The 21,219-nt window shown below is 43.3% G+C and overlaps 1 protein-coding gene across 1 annotated transcript in view; it reads right to left on the minus strand.

The window, feature by feature from the left end:
- The window catches only part of LOC140408305 (SWI/SNF-related matrix-associated actin-dependent regulator of chromatin subfamily A containing DEAD/H box 1-like), a 152,348-nt gene that overhangs the window by 7,356 nt on the left and 123,773 nt on the right, over positions 1 to 21,219 (minus strand). Inside the window, exons 13-21 of the mRNA XM_072495322.1 lie at positions 19,612 to 19,687; positions 18,629 to 18,764; positions 17,960 to 18,097; positions 16,007 to 16,102; positions 13,885 to 14,002; positions 10,782 to 10,900; positions 9,323 to 9,511; positions 7,619 to 7,737; positions 3,480 to 3,662 (exon numbers count right to left, since the gene is read on the minus strand). Coding sequence (XP_072351423.1) covers positions 3,480 to 3,662; positions 7,619 to 7,737; positions 9,323 to 9,511; positions 10,782 to 10,900; positions 13,885 to 14,002; positions 16,007 to 16,102; positions 17,960 to 18,097; positions 18,629 to 18,764; positions 19,612 to 19,687 — 1,174 coding nt within the window. The remainder of the gene's footprint in view (positions 1 to 3,479; positions 3,663 to 7,618; positions 7,738 to 9,322; positions 9,512 to 10,781; positions 10,901 to 13,884; positions 14,003 to 16,006; positions 16,103 to 17,959; positions 18,098 to 18,628; positions 18,765 to 19,611; positions 19,688 to 21,219) is intronic.

Genomic DNA, 21,219 nt, shown 5'->3' on the forward strand with positions numbered 1-21,219 from the left:
AGCTTTTTTTTTTTATACACAGAGGGTGGTGGGAGCCTGGAACTCGCTGCCAGTGCTGGTAGTGGAAGCAGACACGATAGTGACTTTTAAGGGGAGTCTTGACAAATACATGTAGCCATCTAAGATGGCCACCTGCAAAGAACCATGGGAATTATGGCCAACCCAGGACTCCGACAGATACAGAGCCTATGTGTATTTGAAACACATGTAACCAGACCGGATTGAAACCCCCCGCTCGTTTGCATTTCAATGGCCCATTTTCCCAGGACAATAGAACTCCAATCAAGCACAGTCACAGACTGATCGGCGCCACTCCCTTTACTCAAAGCCCAACTGCCAAAGTCAATGACCGCTAAGGACCCGCCCAGCTACCAAGGCACCCGCCCCTTTATTGGCCAAAATCAAAGACAGTGATCAGAGCCCTGTCGAACTATTGGGTTCAAGGTTAAGGACCGCCCCAAAGAGCGCAAAATCCCAGAGGGATAAAAGAGGACACAGCCATGTGTTCGGTCTCTTTTGGATCCGGCCTCTGCTAGCCCAATTGCAGCAGGAACAGCCAGCTAAGTTCCAGACCAACGATTGCTACCTGACGGATGAGCCCAGCAGAGACAGAGCCACTTTCTTTGAACCAGCCAAGTGAAATCCAGATAAAGGCCTTATCCATTTGCACAGTGCCGGTCGCCCTGAAGTTAAGTATAGGTTATTGTGGCTGATAGGTGTAGTTTAACTCCTGGTAGATATTGTGTTTTGCATGTCGAGATAACTCTTGTGCATGTAAATAAACCATCTTTTGAACTAACTAACTGATTGTGTGTTCATTTGATCGATACAAGGGAAGGCTTGAGGTTCACCAACATCATTAATATTAGCAACAGTATTGGTGACACTGTTGGGACTGAAACGGTCAACATACATGAACAGGATGGGGGAATAGAGGGATATGGACTCCGCAAGCGTAGGGGGTTTTCAGACAAGCATCATGGTAGGTGCAGGCTTGGAGGGCCGAAGGGCCTGTTCCTGTGCTGTAATTTTCTTTGTTTTGCAAGAGTACAGAAATTTGTATTTCAAAATTAAAGCAGTTTACATTGCGTTATTTGAAAACAACGCAAGTGTCCTCCACAGCATCAACAAGAAGCAGATGAGATTCAGTAACGGCGTACAGGAATTGCAGGATACAAGCAGTTGTAGTAAAGCCTGCCAATTTATTTCTTTAATTTATCTTTAACTTATTCCTTCACATGGAGTCGCTGGTTCGACCAGCGTTTAATGTAAGCCTACTTGTGACAATAAAAGATTATAAAATTTACTGCCCATCCCCAATTGCCCTACTGCAGCCCTATTGCCCCAAGTACATCCACAGTACTGTCAGAAATGGAAATAGTTATTTGATACAACAGAGTGGCTTGCTAGACCATTTAAGGAGATCTGGAGTCACATGCAGACCAGCAGATTTCCTTCTCGAACAGATCTTTGAACCAAGGTGGGCTTTTACAAGAACTGACAATGGTTTTAATTCCAGATTCATTAAATGAACTCAAATGCCACTCGTTGCCATCATGGGATTTGAACCCGTGACCACAGAGTATTAACCTGGACATCCCTAGACCAACAAATTACCACTATGCCACTGCCTCCCCTGAAGTAAAAACCTCTGGCAAACTGACATGCTTGTTCAAATTTTAGTTTTAATAGAAGCGTGGAGTAACTAGTCATCACTGGTCAGGTTTGTGTACTGTGAATTCATACTGACAAAGTGAAACACAATAAAAATGGCATCAAGCCAATCATCATCTTTCTCACCCTTTCTGTGCATCCCCTGGGGTTAAAAGCACCAAGAATATCATTTATGAAAAACTTAATTCAAGTTCAAAAGTGCAAAGCTTACAAATTATAAAGTAGTTTTAATATTGTACCTTGCATCTACTCTCCATTTCGTTCACTAGATAGCAAAAGGAGGGAATCGGGAAAAGCAACTATTAACAGAATGGGTGGTATTAATGAAATGGGACAATGAGGACAATGAAATTGGAGAGTGAAAGGGGAAAGTACATCAGCAAGGAATTGCAGGAGCTGAGTGGACTGCATTTTGAACTAGTTTAGGGGAAAAGCAAAATACCTACAAAAACTACCTACAAAGGGAGAGGGAAGAATCATCCAGCATAAACTAAAGTGAGCTGAGGGCAGACAGGAGGAAACTAAAGCATTTAAAAGGATATGAAAATATTAAGGAACTTTAGGCTATCCTATTCAGTTTCCTATGGAAGGAGATATTCCACAGGTTAAACACAGCCTGTGGATATTGGGGATATGCAAGTGAATGGTCATCAAATGGAAAATTCTTGCTCTGATCAATCCTTTACAAGATAAATGGGCGCGATTCTCCCAAAGAGAACAAAGTCTCATAGTAACCGCGTTTAGCGTCCCAGCGTTCACAGTGCACCTTGGCAGTGCCAGACTCGCATCCAGATAGCACTGTCAAGGTGCCAATGTGGCAACGCCAGGGTGCCCAGATGGCACCAGTGCCAGGCCACTAGCCTGCTCAAAGGGCATGCAGGTGGGGGCGTCCCATCCGAGGCCTCGGAGGCAAAGGGGATGAATCCTAAAGCCTCAGGTACCTCTGGAATTTGCACATTAGTGAGGCTAGCTGTCTCGCTCCAATGTGCAGATTTGCCAAAAAATGATCCTGCCCACAACGGGCATGACTAAATCACAATGTCTCGCAAGATCGCGTTGGATCCCGCGAGCCGGATAGATCCCGGGAGCAGGGTCTCCCGGCTTTTATCGAACACGCAGTGCCACGGCGAGCTGCTTTTCCGGCTCAGTGAGGCCACTGGATCGCAAAAGAATAAGAAACATTTTAATTGATCATAATCTGAACATTAATTATGGAAAATTCAGATGCAAGAATTTAATTTATTTTTTCCACCCAAAGCAGGCAGCCATTTACTTTGCATAATTCTGGCAATGGATCTCTAAAACCAGATCTCAGCAAGCATGCAAGAACAATACAGATTCTCCTCTCTAGAGAACCATAGAATCCCTACAGTGCAGAATGAGGCCACCCAGCCCATCGAGTCTGCACCGACCCTCGGAAAGAGCAACCTACCCAGGCCCACTCCCCTATCCATCACCACAATCCCACCCACCTGAACAAAGGGCAATTTAGCATGACTAATCCACCTAATCTGCACATCTATGGACAGTGGGAGGAAACCCACGCAGACACAGGGAGAATGTGCAAACTCCACACAGACAGTCACCCAAGGTTGGAATTGAAACGGGGTTCCTGGCACTGTGAGGCAGCAATGTTAACCACTGTGCTGCCCTCAGATCTCAGACATTCCACTCAAGAAAGGGAAAGTCATGGGAATGAACCACCACTCCAACATTGCACTGGAAAGCCAAAATATTGTGCTCTTAAGCTGCTTTGAAAAGCACCTCTGACAAGAGAAATAGTGAACATTAATTTTATATCTTACTTTTTCTGTCCTACTCTGTGACATCGATCTTCTGCTTGCTTATCATTATAGGGATTGCAGTCAATATCGTGAAGGATGACAATGTTGGCTGAGGTGAGGTTTATACCCAGTCCTCCGGCTTTGGTTGATAACAGGAAAACAAAAAGATCCATATCTGTATTAAACTGATCTATCAAGTGGATTCTGAAAAATAAAATCCATTAAAGAGTCACATGTAAATTGCTCAGAACTAAAAATGCAAACTTTGTTCATAAAAATCAATCCTTTCTCTACGTAATTCAAATGCTCTAATTATTAGGTTGGCAAACATAACTTCAAATGGCAGCCTGCAATTCAAACATTTAAAGCTCGTAGAAAATAAAAACCTAGCAACAAAATATAAACATGCTTCGGTATATAAATTATCAAATGTCTTCCTTAAACAAAAAGTCAAAATATTTAACTTTCAGGATGTTCGCTTTAGCAATCGAACCACTAGCAATCGCGCTCAGAGCAGAGGCAGAGAGCACAGAGTCTCACTCTATGCAGATGACCTGCTCCTCTACATTTTGGACCCACAGAGCAGCATGGACGGAATCATCGCGCTCCTGAAAGAGTTTGGCGCCTTCTCGGGCTACAAACTCAACATGAGCGAAAGCGAGATCTTCCCAGTACACCCACAAGTAGGGGGGCAGCACTAACGGGACTGCCGTGGAAACAAGCCCAACACAAATTCCGCTACCTGGGGATCCAAATAGCCCATGACTGGAAAGGGATTCACAAATGGAACCTTACCAGTCTGACGGAGGAAGTAAAAAAGGACCTGCAAAGATGGAACACACTCCCACTCTCCCTCGCGGGGAGAGTCCAGACGATCAAAATGAACGTACTGCCCAGGTACCTCTTCCTACTTAGATCCATTCCGATCTACATCCCCAAGGCCTTTTTCAAAGCGCTGGACAAACTAATCATGGCATTCGTATGGGGGAGGGGGGGGGAAGAATGGTAGGATCCCAAAGAAGGTCCTACATAAAACAAAATCGGGGGGGGGGGGGGGGGGGGGGCTCGCCCTCCCAAACCTTCTATTCTACCACTGGGCGGCGACGGCCGAGCAAATAAGAGGATGGATCAAGGAGCCAGAAGCCGAGTGGGTGCGCGCGGAAGAGGCCTCCTGCATGGGGACCTCCCTCCGGGCCCTCGCCACGGCGGCACTCCCATCCCCACCCAAAAAACATTCCAGCAGTCCGGTGGTGATAGCCACCCTCCAATCCTGGAACCAACTACGGCAGCAATTTGGCCTGACCAAAACGTCGGACAAAGCTCCCATCTGCAATAACCATAGGTTCACACCAGCACTGACTGACGCCACCTTCAAAAGGTGGGGGCAGGACGGAGGGACACTGACAGTCAGGGACCTATACACGGACGGCAGGATCGCAACACTGGACGAACTGACAGAGAAATTCCAGCTAGCCAGGGGGAATGAGCTAAGGTATCTACAGCTCAAAAACTCCCTACGAAAGGAGACAAGGACGTACCCACAACCGCCACGACTGGAAGAACTACTGGACGCAAGCATACTAAACAAAGGAATCTGTAGTGACATGTATGACCGACTGATAGAAAGGGCCGACACCGTACTGGACGCAACAAGAAAGAAATGAGAGGACGACCTGGGGATTGAGATAGGGTGGGGACTCTGGAGCGAAGCACTGCATAGGGTCAACTTCACCTCCACGTGCGCAAGGCTCAGCCTGACGCAACTAAAAGTGGTACATAGAGCCCACTTAACAAGAATCCGTATGAGTAGGGTCTTCCCGGAGGTGGAGGATAGATGTGAATGGTGCCAAGGAGGCCCGGCCAACCACGCCCACCATGTTCTGGTCTTGCCCCAGACTTGCAGGGTACTGGACAGCCTTCTTCGAGGCAATATCCAAAGTGGTGGGGATCAGGGTGGAACCATGCCAAAAAGTGGCGGTCTTCGGGGTTTCGGGCCAGCCAGATCTATTCCTGGGGAGGGCGGATGCCCTTGCCTTTGCCTCCCTGATTGCCCACCGTAGAATCCTGTTCGGCTGGCGGTCAGCAGCACCACCTAAAGCTGCAGACTGGCTGTCCGACCTCTCGGAATCTCTCCAAATGGAGAAAATCAAATTTGCCATCCGAGGGTCAGAAGGCGGCTTCCACAGAACGTGGGAGCCATTCACGCAATTGTTCCAGGACCTGTTTGTGGCCAACGAACGAGAGGAAGAATAGCCAGGTAGCCAAGAATCGTGGGTGGGGGGGGGGGGGGAGAAAGAGGGTAGGGGAGAGGGAAGAGACAGGAAACGAGAGAGGAGAATCAGGGACGTTGGGGGGGGGGGAAGAAGAGAGAGAGAGAGGAGAAGGCAGGAAAATGAGAGCTGGAAGGAAGGCACGGGATACAACAACGAACAGGGCATCTCCAGTAGGGAACGAGGAGAATGAAGACGTGAGGAACGGCAGAAGTGGCGGTGAACGCGAGACGGCAGCGAGATCCATCCGGGAGAAGTGACAACAACACCAAACCCATTCGAGTATTGCCCACTGTAATTGTCAATTGTCTCTCCGGCACCCGAATGTATATTTACCTCCCCGGTCCGGTCCCCCCCCCTGTCTGTACGGAGTCTTCATGTTCTCCCTGTGTCTGCTTGGATTTCTTCCGGGTGCTCCGGTTTCCTCCCACAAGTCCCGAAAGAAGTGTTTGCTAGGTGAATTGGACATTCTGAATTCTCCCTCAGTGTACCTGAACAGTCGCCGGAGTGTGGCGACTAGGATATTTTCACAGTAACTTCATTGCAGTGTTAATGTAAGCCTACATGTGACACTAATAAAGATTATTCGGAGGCAAAAATCTGGGATATTTTGAAGGAAACCCATGTGCAACATACTAACATTTTAAGGCATTGAAGAGCCTAAATCTTTCTCTAGATACTGAGGGCTCTACTGAATCCTTGTTGATCGTATTTGTGAAATGTAAAAGATCCATTATTGTGAAAAATGAATCTCTCTCTGTACAGCATGGGCGTGTATAAAGATACTTCAGCAAAGAGACAAAGGTGCCCAAACTGTAGAAATTTTAACTTAGTGAAGCAGAAAACACCAAGCATTCTGTACTCTTTTGTACAAGTTAGATACCCGGGGCGACATTTTCCGACCCCCGCCGGGTCGGAGAATCACCGGGGGCTGGCGTGAATCCCGCCCCTGCCGGTTGCCGAAGCGGGCCCCCCCGCTCGATTCTCCGGCCCGCATGGGCCGAAGTCCCGCCGATAAATTGCCTGTCCCGCCGGCGTAAATTAAATCACCTACCTTACCGGCGGGACAAGGCGGCGTGGGCAGGCTCCGGGGTCCTGGGGGGCGCGGGGCGATCTGACCCAGGGGGGTGCCCCCATGGTGGCCTGGCCCGTGATCGGGGCCCACCGATCCGCGGGCGGGCCTGTGCCGTGGGGGCACTCTTTCCCTTCCGCCTCCGCCACGGTCTCCACCATGGCGGGGGTGGAAGAGACTCCCTCCACTGCGCATGCATGGGAAACTGTCAGCGGCCGCTGACGCTCCCGCGCATGCGCCGCCCGGAGGTGTCATTTCCGCGCCAGCTGGCGGGGCGGAAATTCCTCCAGCTGGCGGGGCGGAAATTCCTCCGGCGTCGGCCTAGCCCCTCAATGTTGGGGCTCGGCCCCCAAAGATGCGGAGCATTCCGCACCTTTGGGGCGGCGCGATGCCCGTCTGATTGGTGCCGTTTTGGGCGCCAGTCGGCGGACATCGCACCGTTTCCGGAGAATTTCGCCCCAGGTCCATTTTGAAATGAACAAATGTAATAACTGCGACTTTACTGTGACATTTAAAACCCTGAAGAATCTGCTTACATGATTTCCCAGGATAAACTAATCAGGAAAAATGTGAACTACACCACTAGATTTAACTTGGATCCAAGAGTTTTTATTTTAATTCTTTACTTAAAAGTCAAACAGAATGCTTCCAACCCAGAGTGTTAATAATTTACAATCACAACTGTGACAATGAATGTACGCTACAATTTCTTACTGATTTATGGGGAAGAGTGGCTGAGGCAATATAATATTCATTTTGGGTGAAATAATATGCTTTATTCATATAGTACAGAAATATGAAATATGCATATACTCAACCTGTCAGAGATTGGAGTTTTGCCATCCAACCGAAGATACCTGTGCTTGTGGTGTCTCAAGAATACTTCTAGAATGTCCAACATCATTGTAAACTGGCTAAAGAGGACAATCCTGGAACCCTGAAAACAATAACAAATTAGGCCAGTTGATACAAAGTGGAACGAGGTCTGGAATCCTATTCATTTTATGATGGCATCATGAAGTTGGGTTAAAAAGTCACTGCATGTCACTTATTATTCACAAATTATCCATCTTAAAATTCTTGCAACTGGACTTCAGAAATGAAGATGAAAACGTGGTTGAAACACTCCAGTTCATTAGTGCGTTTTGTGAGCTGGTTGTAAAACATACTCGGGCATTGGTTTTGTTCCATTACAAGTATCTTATGGTGTTAAGTATACTTAATTTGAGGTCTGAAGTTTGAGGTCTGAAGTAGACTTGTGAAATATACCTACTACTACGGTCTTCCCCTTATGCACTCAAGTATTTTCTGTGGAGTCCTGATTGGTGTGGGTTGTGGATCAATTAAAATTTAATACATATCATGCAAATTTTAGAATCCAGGTCAATAAGTGTCTCACATGTGGGTGTGGCTGATAAAGGATTATTAGTGCAAGACACCTGATCTAAATTCAATTCAATATATCCTTTAGTGCAGAAGTGAATATTTTAATGGCTCCATTTTACAGCCAATGTTTTCTGCTACACATCGATTTTCATTCCTTTTGCAGTCATGAGTTTGAAATTCTGTTACTATTACCGGGGGAAGAGGATGGTGTAGTGGTATTGTCACTGGTTACCCGGAGACCCAGGGTAATGACCGCGGACTGGGGTTGAAATCCCACAACGACAATGGTGAAATTTGAACTTTTAAGGGCGGCATGGTAGCACAGTGGTTAGCACTGTCGCTTCACAGCTCCAGGTTAGATTCCCAGCTTGGGTCACTGTCTGTGTGGACTCTGCACGTTTCCCCATGTCTGCGTGGGTTTCCCCCGGGTACTCCAGTTTCTCCCACAGTCCAAAGATGTGCAGGTTAGGTGGATTGGCCATGATAAATTGCCCTTAGTGTCCAAAAAGATTAGGTGGATTACGGGGATAGGATGGAGGTGTGGGCTTAGGTGGGGTGCTCTTTCCAAGGCCGGTGCAGAATCGATGGGCCGAATGGCCTTCTTCTGCACTGTAAATTTTATGATTCTATACCGGGGTTGCTTCATGGTTTCAATGTACAATGTACAAAGAGGGAGAAAACACATTTTGTTGTTTTTTTAATCCCAATTAAACTATATTCAGATAGAAATTCTAGGTGAAATAAAATCTCTGGATGTAACAAATCATGTAATTAATTAAAACTTGAACATAACTAGAGACTAGAAACACAATTTTCTGCATCACGAAGCAGGCCTAATACAAGCTTCAATTGAGGCTGCAATTTTCAGTTGTGTGGGGTGTGTGGGATGCCTTTTCTGCCCTGTATACCTATCATGAATTTTTCCAGTCAAGTTATTCAAGGGAAGGGAAAAAATAGAGATCCTGCAATACACCTCCAAGCCCAGAGCATGCTTGACAAACTCTCTAAAAATATTTGCTGTATGCATTCTCCATTCAGCTTATGCAATAATCACATCAGGGCAAATATTCACAAGTTATATTTACTTCATGAAGTAAAATGGCTAAGTTCCATTATAGAATTGTTTGAAAAATTACCTCCTCCTTAAGCTCTGCAAGTATATTCTCCAGAATTTGGAACTTCCCTGAATCCAAGAGCAATTCCATTTCTAATTGAAAGCTTCTTATGCTAGCATACTCTTGACACAGACTGTGCAATTCAAAATCTGTCATCGCCTCCATGTCTTCAAAGATGAGATCAGGATTGGCATCTCTGTGAGTGGGCTCCTAGAGATGGGTATGAATTAGCAGGAAAACGTGAACGGAGAGGTCACTCAACTTACTGCATCTTAATCATAGCCTTCACACACAAGTACTGCCTAGGTTAATTGGATTGGCAGACAGCTGGGCTCCCAGCACCCTTTTAAAATTTGGCAAAAGGAAGTTTTCTTTTTAATTTTAGAAATATTTAAAGACATATTTACATTGCCAATCCATAGACAAACAATGCTATACAGAAGTCACCTATTTTGGTGCAAGAAATTAATTCTGTTAAGTTTAATTTATATCGGTTTATTAAAGAAGAAAAAGGAATTACATCAGACTAGTCAAAACGGTTGGAAAGAAAAGTGAAACATGGTTCTAGATTAAGAGCCTTTTTGTGAGTTGAGACCCCAATTTATATCTGAGTTAAGAAAAGTGAAACATGGTTCTAGATTAAGAGCCTTTTTGAGAGTTTGGAGATCCTGTTAGTATATATGTATTTTAAATTAGGTTTTACAATCCTTGAAGTGAAGGGATAGGTTACAAAGTGGTTAGGAGTTTAGTCATTTTAGGGGAAATTCGAAGTGAAAAAAACTGTTGCCAAGCGATAGGGGTCCAAGGAAAAGACTGAAGGGCAATTCAGTCAATGTGTGCCTACTAATGTATGAGGCAAACTCTCCTTGCAGGGAATCCTGCAAGACTGCGGAGGAACTGCGTTTAGGGAATTCATGTGTTTGCCCTGAAATTAAAGTAATAGGAAATTTAGATTTTGTTTTTTGTGGGCGTCACAATGAGAGATACGAACCAAGGGAAAAGCATCTAATGAATGCTCAAAAATCCAACAGAAGAAAACAGTTTACAACTGTGCCAGCCCAAGAAAGAAGCTGTGGTATTGACATAGCGGTACATTTTCACTGGGGTTGCATGTTAGTACAGGTATTGCTGAGATAAAGGGAGTAGTGAAAGTTTAAATCATTTTCTTGTGTTTCTGTTGAAATCTTTCCAACCTTTTTGACTAGTCTGATGTAGTTCATTTTTCTTCTTTAATAAACAGTTCGTTTGTTCTGTTAAAAGTAAGCTAGCTCTTGTGAATGTGTTCAGTAACCGAGCTCCACAGTTTCTAAGAAACAAAGTTAAGATCCATCAAGCCAGGTTTCACTTTGGGATCCAATATTATTAGCTAATCTTCTTCACTTCGCTGAAAGTAGGTAGTTATGGTTTTATTTTAAATCCTGGAAGCAAGCAGGGATGCCATGAAATAGCAGCATTCTTGGCTTCCAACAAGCAGTAGTACCTTTTTCATCAGCTTGGCCATTTTCCTGAGCTTTTCTGCAGTGTAATACTGCCTGTGGAGCAGTGGATGGTTTGCCATCTTCCGAAGTTGCATCATCACATTACATAATTCATTCTTTTCTGAGATGTAAACACAGAAGTCAAATCACAAGACAGTCAAATGAGTAGAATTTGGAAAATACATTAGGAGGGGCTGGTTTAGCAGTGGGCTAAACAGCTGGCTTGTAATGCAGAACAAGGCAGCAGCGCGGGTCCAATTCCCGTACCAACCTCCCCGAACAGGCGATGGAATGTGGCGACTCGGGTTTTTTCACAGTAACTTCACTGAAGCCTACTTGTGACAATAAGTTATTATTATTGGTGAAAATAGTCAGTTCAAAGAGTAAAAAAACCTCCCTACATTTGGATCTAATTCCAGGTGTTCTCCAAACATATCTGAAAGATTTAACTACCAAATTGGTGCATAACGGGGAAGCATGTCCTGAGGCAGTCACTATCTGCAGTCTGCTGCGCTTCATTACCAAACAATTCCACTTTGGGAAATATCCAGGGAGAAAATAACATCTGAAAAGGGGTTCTGCTCAGCGGCTCAGGTTGTAATAAGAGATAACAAAGGAAAGGAAAGAAAGTACTTGAATAAGTCAAAAGGCAATGGATGTATTGGGGGTCTTGAAAAACATTACGGTAGACAAGTCCCCAGGGCCTGATGGGATATATCCCAGAATACTGAGAGGCGCAAGGGAGGAAATTGCTGGGGCCTTGAGAGAAATCTTTGTATCCTCACTGGCTACAGGGAAGGTCCCAGAGGATTGGAGAATAGCCAATGCTGTTCCTTCGTTTAAGAATGGTACCAAGGATAATCCAAGTAATTACAGGCCAGTGAACTTTACGTCAGTGGTAGGGAAATTATTGGAGAGGATTCTTTGAGACAGGATTTATTCTCACTTGGAAACAAGTGGAAGTATTAGCGAGAGACAGCATCGTTTTGTGAAGGGGGGATGATGAGTTTTTTTTGAGGAAGTGACGAAGATAATTGATGAGGTTCGGGCAATGGATGTTGTCTACAAGGACTTCAGTAAGGCCTTTGACAAGGTCCCTCATGGCAGATTGGTACAGAAGGTGAAGTCGCATGGGGTCAGAGGTGAGTTGGTAAGATGGATACAGAACTGACTCGGTCACAGTAAATGGAGGGTAGCGAGTGGAAGTGTGCGTTTCTGATTGGAGGGCTGTGACTAGTGGCGTTCCTCAGGGATCAGTGCTATTAGTAAATTTGCAAATGACACAAAGGCTGGTGGAATTGCGGATAGCTATGAGGACCGTCAAAGGATACAGCAGTATATAGATTGGTTGGAGACTTGAGCGGAGAGATTGCGGATGGAATTTAATCGGGTCAAATGTGAGGTAATGCATTTTGGAAGGTTTAATGGAAGATGGGAAATATACAGTAAATAATAATATAATAATCTTTATTGTCATAAGTAGGCTTACATTGACACTGCAATGAAGTTAGTGTGAAAAATCCCTGGTCGCCTCATTCCGGCACCTGTCGGGCACACAGAGGGAGAATTCAGAATTCCCAAATTCCCTAAACAACACGTCTTTCAGAACCTGTGGGAGGAAACCGGAGCACCCGGAGGAAACCCACGCACACACAGGGAGAACGTGCAGACTCCACACAGACAGTGACCCAATCTGGGAATCGAACCTGGGACCCTGGAGCTGTGAAGCAACAGTGCTACCCACTGTGCTACCATGCTGCCACCTTGCAGAACCCTTAAGAGTATTGATAAGCAGGGGGATCTGGGTGTATAGGTACCCAGGTCACTGAAAGTGGCAACACAGAGTGGAAAAGGTAGTCAAGAAGGCATATGGAATGCTGCCCTCATCGGCCGGGGCATTGAGTTTAAAGATTTTGAAGTCATTTTGCAGAACCTTAGTTAGGCTGCACTTGGAATATAGTGTTCAATTCTGGTCACCACACTACCAGAAGGTTGTGGCGGCTTTGCAGAGGGTACAGAAAAGATTTACCAGGATGTTGCCTGGTATGGAGGGCATTAGGTATGAGGGGAGGCTTGGAGAAATTGGAGTTTGTTCCCACTGGAATTACGTAGGTTGAGGGGCGACTGGATAGAAGTCTACAAGAATACGAGGGGCATGGACAGAGTGGATAGTAAGAAGCTTTTGCCCAGGGTGGAAGAGTCAATTACTAGGGGCCATAGGTGTAAGGTGCAAGGTTTAAAGGCGATGTCAGAGGCAAGTCTTTGCATACAGAGGGTGGTGGGAGCCTGGGACTAGCTGCCGGGGGAGTTAGTGGGTACGATAGTGACTTCAAGGGGCGTCTTGACAAATACATGAATAGGCTGGGAATAGAGGGATATGGTCCCAGAAGGGTAGGGTTTTTTTTTTTTTTTTTTTAGTTCAGACGGGCAGCATGGTCGGTGCAGACGTGGAGGGCTGAAGGGCCTTTTCCTGGGCTACAAGTTTCATTGTTCGTTGTATTGTTCAGATTATTATTCCTCAAACAAATTGCATTCACTGTTAAACACTTTCTCCCCATGTTCATTTAAAATGATATGGACTTTAGTTAAGTACAAGCTAAAATATAAATAAAAGCTATCTCCACTGTTTTTTATTATGCTAGTGATGTGGCATGCTGTTCCTGCAAATTCTTGATGCTGTAGAAGACATTTTGTGATATTCCTGAAAATCATCAATGCCTTGAAGGTACATTACCCCTGCTACTTTCACCAGATCAGTGTACTAGCTTCATGGAAATGATACAAAGAGTATGGGTGCAAGCTACCACAAAATGTCATCTAAAGTAGCATTTAACCTCAAAATGATAAAAAAAATTCTAGGACCACCACTCGTGTTCTTGATGTTAATCTATGACACAATACGGAGTGAGTGAACAAAGCTCAGCAGGTTTTAAAAAGAAATATTCTTCATTAGATATGAACTCATATCATCCTTTGTGTTGAATTGGGAAGTAGTGCATTTTTAAAAGCTACTGTAGGACAGAATGAAAAACATAACTAAAATGACACACTTAATTAGGATGAACATACAGCAGACAAGCTGTCATTAGTAGGAATACCATGTACCGTTGCTGTTGATGGATTTCTTCAACTTCTTGTAGAGGGCAGTATAAGCCTGTTCCTGTTTATCAGACATTGGACATAGCTCTTTGCGATCTTGTTTGGGTGGTAGTTGCTGCAAGACCTAAACAACCGATTTAGCACACTTAAATAATGAAGCAATTTTCAAGACAAGAAACAAGAGAAGGAGAAGAGCTAAATGACCATTTTCCTATTTAGTCATTTATTTACAATCTACTGAAACATTGAAAAGATTTTTGAGATCTGTTCCCATCATGTTTGGAGCTTACACCAATTACATAAATTTTTTTTTTTTTTTTTTTTTATAAAAAGTACCCAATTTATTTTATCCAATTAAGGGGCAATTTAGCATGGCCAATCCACCTACCCTGGACATCATTGTGTTGTGGGGGCAAGACCCACGCAAACAAGGGGAGAATGTGCAAACTCCACAGACAGTGACCCAGAGCCGGGATGGAACCTGGGACCTCGGCGTGTGAGACAGCAGTGCTAACCACTGCGCCACCGGGCTGCCCTACACCAATTAAGTTTATATTTATATATGCTGGGAAAACACAGATAGGTTTGCTTAAAAAAAAAGTCTGTTTAAGGTGACCAAAATGGCTAGAATACAGGCATTCAAGCTTTTTTTGTTTTACAGGCGAAAGAATATTAGCATCAGAGGCAACATTGATGTTCAAATTAATGTTCTCACTTGATTTGCAGACTTCACAAGTTACTGATACAAATAGATCTTCAGTTTTGCTTTAGGATATATCTATAAATGAGGGCGGGCAGCAATTTTGCTTCAGAATAGGTCTATCAGTGAGGGCGGGCAATAGTATCTAAGACATGCCTTTCAAAACCTCCAGAACCACAATTCTAACAAGTCAAAAGTGACCAACAAATAAGTGCAAGTGGGATGAGTGCTTCAAGGATCAGAAGTTTGGGCACTACGGTCTAATGATTTATTAAATTCTGGCAGCTTCACAGATACTACGAACAGCAAACAAAGATGGTGTTATCAATAACGAATTGCAATTTGCCTAAAGGGCCATCCACAGCTGATGCATTCCCATCAGACAACAGCAGTTACCTATATTCCATTTAAGGTATTCATAGCTTGGAGCAGTTTGCAGTGTGGGTCCTACAAATGGCTCTGGCTGGATGGGGAGAAAGAAATGCATTTGCTAGATTCTGATCCCTAATCTTTATTCAGGGACCCATATTGATAAGTTTGAAAGAGCAGACATCAGATGAGAACAGCTCAAGAGGCCTGTGCCAACAGACTGCCAACATTTCTTGCATAGGTTCACACTGCAAAACGGACATGTGGGCGTGATACTGAAACAGTTTGATTACCTATAGAAGGAGTAACTACTTTTTATTTTTATTTTTTTAAACTTGTTCATGGGACGTGAACAGGCTGGACCAGTAATTTTTGCTTGAACGGAGTGCAATTTTAAGAGTCAATTTTAAGGGTCTGGAGACACATATAGCCCAGACCAAGTAAGGATGACAGGTTTCCTTCCCTAAAAGGACATTATAAAAGGTTTTTGAAACAATCGATAATGTTTTGATGGTCATCATTAGACTTTTAATTCCAGATTTTTATTGAATTCAAATTTCACCGTTTGCTATGGTGGGATTCGAACCGAGGATTCCAGAGCATTACCCTGGGTCTCTGGATTACTAGTTCAGGGACAATACCACTAGCCACTGCCTCCTCACCTGAAGGAGCATCAGCCTCAGTGAGGGAACAAGATGTTACAATCAAAAGGAAACCCCAAACTGAAAAGGTCTATGGCATTGATAAGCTGAACATGCTTTTTAAAAATACACGCTTAAAATACTTTGCTCATTGCCTATTGATGTTCTTGGGCAATGGCAAACTGCTGCACGGGAGTATAAACACAAGAGTCTCTTGCAGAATAACACTAATCCAGATGCCTACACCATTAATGTGTGGTGACCTGCATGGCAATCACTTTTACATTATATGCTGACAGCATTCTGCAACATGCCGCATGTGCAGACTGCTTTGTAACAGAAACATTGTTCAGACACCACTCCATATGTCAGAAACTAGAGCTGTCAACACATCAGATTGCAGGTAGAACTGCCTTACCTCACTCTTTACCCTCCTCAAGATAAATGGCTTCATGATCTTTTTGGCATGAGCAATCCTCCCTTTTTCAAAAGTACTTTGTTGCTCTAAGATTTTCTACAAAGAAACAAGGCATTAAGTGTAGTGTAAAGTAAATCAGAACAATAGAATAGTAGTTGTGCCGGATATCTTGGTCGCGAAGTACATTTATACTGAAATAAATTGAAAAAATATAAAAATGGTTGGAGAAAATACAAGTACATGAGCTATAGCAGACTATACTCTCAGAGCCAGTAAATAAAAACAATCACATTTTCAGCATACACCTCAAACCATAAACTAGACACTGGCTAGTATAGACAGTCCTCAATAGATTACATTCTTTTTTTAGCAGCAACAACCCTATGTGAAATGAGTTTAGGTACTTCCTAATGGATAACGATGCTCAGTACAAACCTAAACAAACCAACAACTAAATTGGCAATCTCACTCCAGAGTCTGTCAGTAGAAAATGAGAATGCCATACAGGGTTTCCAAGTTGGCCTCAAGCATATTGTGATGTGCAGAGGCATTTAATTTAAATCAGATGCGTCACATTCTTGGCTGGCACAGTTTGATACAGACATTAGATGTTTAATAGGAAAAAAAAAAAAAATCAAATGAATTCAATCCATAAATATTTAAAACAATCAGGGATATTCTGGTCACTGATGTTCATTTTAGGAAAAAAAACAAAAGAAAAACAAGGTTTTGGGAGGGAGAAAATCTTGTCATAAGTAACAAAAACAGAAAATACTGGACAATCACAGCAGGTCTGCCAGCATCTGTGGAGAGAGAGAGAGAGAAAGAAGCTAACGTTTCGAGTCTGGCTGACTGTCAAATGACTCTTTGTAATTATAAGCATCTTTTCTGGGCACTACATCCACAATACCACATCCAAGATGATAGCAACAGAACACCAGCACCATTTCAGAGAGTAGTTCAGCAGTACAAATCTCAGGTTTAGGACTGCAGAAACGGCCCAAGCATATTGCAGGATAATATCTGCTGCACTCAAAAGTTCACATTTAAAACAACTGTTTACACAAAGGCTTGCACATATCTCAGTGCGTCATTCTTCATCTGGAAAAATTGCCTTCACGGAATGCTTGCGAAAGAGCCACTTTTCAGGCCTGTAATGGGAAGCTCTAATCTGTTGGCAAAGAATAGGTTTTATCCACCCCAGACAGAAAAGGCCCACTTGTATTTATATTGATAGCTGGGCAGGAACTGTTAAATTCACTCCCTTTGATTGTATGCAACTCACCCATGGCAACAACAGATTTGCCTGGTTTGCTTTTGGCAATCCTGATCCTTTTTCTGCTATCAACACGTTCTGCTACTTCACATTCAGACAATTTTGTCCTTTATTCAGTTACTAACACCTATGTTGGATCAAAGCATTACTCTTTAATACTATCATTACTACTTCCTTTGACTTGTGTTCCATGACATTTTGTAATTTAATCTCTTCTGCCCTCTTTAATCTTCTATTCTGCTTCACGTGCCCCTCCCCCTTTATTCAACAGGATAATACAAATCTACCTCACTCATGTTTTGAAGTGTTGTATTGGACTCAAAACACTAACTTTTGTTTCACTTCCTGCGCATGCTGCCAGAGCTGCTGAGTTTATGAACAATTTTATGGTGTTAATAATAGATTTGCCTAGTTTACTTTAATGGCTTGACACTAGAGTCAGAGAACCCACTGGCAGTAAAGTAGAAACATAAATGCTGTAAGAAGGTTCTTTCTTTTTGTGTTTTGCTTCTAAAAACAACAGGTTGCCAGAGTACAAAATAAATCGAGGCAGACACAAATTCTGGATCGGTTATCATTAGACCAGTGCTCTCGTGCCACAAATGCCTTAATATACATCAATCCTCATCAGTACATGTCTATCTATATAACTGGTTTGCAGACCATCTAATACTTACAGTTTTAGAGGAAAACATCCTGCGAATCTCACTGGTACTACTGCTGAACATGTTTGGCATGACAAAATTCAGCAGAGACATCAATTCTAGAAGATTATTCTGCAGTGGAGTCCCAGTCAACAGCAAGCGATGTTCAGCCTAGTAATTAAAACATAATCTGATCAGAGTTACAAATTTACAGATTACTCGCCCGCAATATATTTCTATACAGCTCTCTTGAAAGTACATCGACATACTAAAAGAAAATGACAACAAACAGAATTATTCTGAGGCAGCATATATTTAAGATGACCACAAACGGCACAGGATGAATAGTCTTAGGAACAGCCCAAAGAAGCGTAAGTTAGGTGGATTGGCAATGCTAAAATTGCCCCATGGTGTCCGGAGATGCAGGTTAGGTGGGATTCCAGGAATGGGGCTGGTGAGTGTGCTGAGGTGGGGGTGCTCTTTCGGGGGGGGGGGGGGGGGGGGGTCAGTGCTGACTGGACAGAAAATGTTGGAAAAACTGAGACGGTCTGCAAGCATCTGTGGAGAGAGAAACTAGACATACAGACTCAAAACATTAACTTTTTCCTTCTCCAGCATTTTCTGTTTTTATTTAAGCATTGGACTGATTAACTGAATAGCAAATTGCGCAGTGATTGGTGCTTCAAATGTTTTAAAGCTTACATTAAATGTCATGAGATGCTGATAACGAATGGAACTCATATTTTTCAGCATGTGCCCTTCATCAAAAACCGCATAATGGAGTTTCAAACGTCTAAAGAGACAACGGTCATCTGCATTACTTATTGCGCAGTTATACCTGTTAATTGAAGCAACAAACAAAATTATTGTACTCAGTGAAATGATGCAAAAATGACAATATTCAATAGCAATTTTTAAGCATAGAAAAAACAGCTTTATAAGTGATTCTAATTTTTGGTTTGTTTCCTTTTATCTTATCCAGATATTGCCAATGATTATTAGGGCGACACGGTGATGCAGGTGGTTAGCACTGCTACCTACAGCGGTGAGGTCCCGGGTTCGATCCCGGGTCTCACTGTCTGTGGGGTTTGTACATTCTCCCCGTGACTGCATGGGTTCCACCCCCACAACCCAAAGATGTGCGGGTTAGGTGGATTGGCCATGCTAAATTGCCCCTTAATTGGAACAAATATATAATTGAGTACTCTCAATTTATTTTAAAAAGCCAATGATTATTAGATCTTGAACACAATGGGGATTATAGAACTTCACACCAAATGACAACCCAATAGATTTCCTGCTCATCGGCTAGGAACTGTATTTAGCATGGCCGACACTTAATCTATATAGCGAAATTAAATCAAAACTTGGATCAGTGTTATTAGGTAAAATCCACACTGAATTATCAATATCCTAACTGTTGTAATCCCTCACATCCATTACTAGAGGGAGCGCCAACTCAATTTTTGTACCATCTTTATCAATGCCAGTCCAAACACTTTGTACTCCCTCTTGTGGCAGAGAACAGAGGCATTCTGCAGTTGGCTTAATCCTCAATACTCATCTATACAAACATTTTCATTCAACAAACGTCAATGCCTACATAGGCATCCATAGCATTAGTAGGTTTTCTTTATTATTCAACAACCCAAAGTATCTGTTGCAATGATGCATCCATAACTTACGTAGTTACTATTACACTGAAGTCCACAAACTTGTGAAGAATATCAGATCGAAGGACCTTCCGGTCTTCTAAAGATCCTAAATAACAAAAGCATCAAATCCACAGTTAGTAAAAAAAAAAAATCAAGTAATTAGTGCTTTACCTGATAAAACCAGTTATATTATACCAAAGAATTAATGTGTATATCTAATATATATATATTTTGCAGGAAAAGTATAAATTTATTAAAATAATAAGCCAGCTGGTACTGTTCCAAAAATATAATCTAAATGAACTAGAGTTTATTCCCGTCACTTGATGAATGAAATGAATGATAATCGCTTATTGTCACAAGTAGGCTTCAAATAAATTTAGAGTACCCAATTATATATTTGTTCCAATTAAGGGGCAATTTAGCATGGCCAATCCACCTAAATACTGTGAAAAGCCCCTAGTCGCCACATTCCGGCACCTGTTCGGGGAGGCTGGTATGGGAATTGAACCGTGCTGCTGGCCTGCCTTGGTCTGCTTTCAAAGCCAGCGATTTAGCAGTCTGCTAAACCAGCCCCTGCTTATTAATCATGCAGCAAGACATGATATTCATTAAAACTAATGTCTGATTTCTAGTATTTGCTGAAGATGGCAGTATTTATATTTATTGTTCGCCTCCCTTCCAAAGCTTTTTTACCAGTTATTTATCTGTATTAATTTGAAATTTGTTACATGGGAGGTGTGCGCAGTTCATCTAGCCCCACTACTCAATAGGTCACAACATTAGTTTTAAAAGGTTTGATCTACTCACCAAACTGGCCATTCATTTGTCTTCACTACTGTTATCCAGAATTTAACCAGGCTTTTTTCGGTAAACAACAAACATTAAGTTTACTATAAAACCAGGTCGGTCAAATAGAAAAGCAAAGCTAGTTTACAGTGTGAAACATGAAAGTGTATTAACTACACTTTTGAGACACCCAAAGACACCCAACCACTTTGCAGGCTCCCTTGAGCCATTCCTGGAACAAAGACACAATCTAACAAGTAGGATTTGCCTCCCTCCTAAAAACTTCTCTTCAAAGGCCTCTTACCTCGGCTTCTCCGCAAAATCGCTTGTCACAAATAGGCTTCAAATGAAGTTACTGCGAAAAGCCCCTAGTCGCCACATTCCGGCACCTGTTCGGGGAGGCTGGTACGGGATTTGAACCGTGCTGCTGGCCTACCTTGGTCTGCTTTCAAAGCCAGCGATTCAGCCCTGTGCTAAACCAGCCCCTCGGGCTAAAATCAGCAGATTCATTTGGCGAATGCTAGGTAACAAATAAAAGTCCAGTCCATCATGGGGATATTCATTACAATATGCTTAAATCATCATTTGAGAGTTTGATGATACATTTCTAAAGCTTCCTGGGCGGGATTCTGTGATCCTGAGGCTAAGTGTTGACGCGTCAACACGGCCTCGGGATCAACAATTCTGGCCCCTAGTGGGCTAGCATGGCACTGGAGCGGTCCACGCCACTCCAGCTGCTGATCCTGGTGTCAACTGGGCGCCGTGGGGTCCGCACATGCACAGTGGCTCCTTTCAACGCGCCGGCCCCGACACAACATGGCGCAGGGCTACAGGTGCCGGCGCAGAAGG

Source organism: Scyliorhinus torazame, chromosome 3 (genome assembly GCF_047496885.1).
Source record: "Scyliorhinus torazame isolate Kashiwa2021f chromosome 3, sScyTor2.1, whole genome shotgun sequence".
Taxonomy (NCBI): domain Eukaryota; kingdom Metazoa; phylum Chordata; class Chondrichthyes; order Carcharhiniformes; family Scyliorhinidae; genus Scyliorhinus; species Scyliorhinus torazame.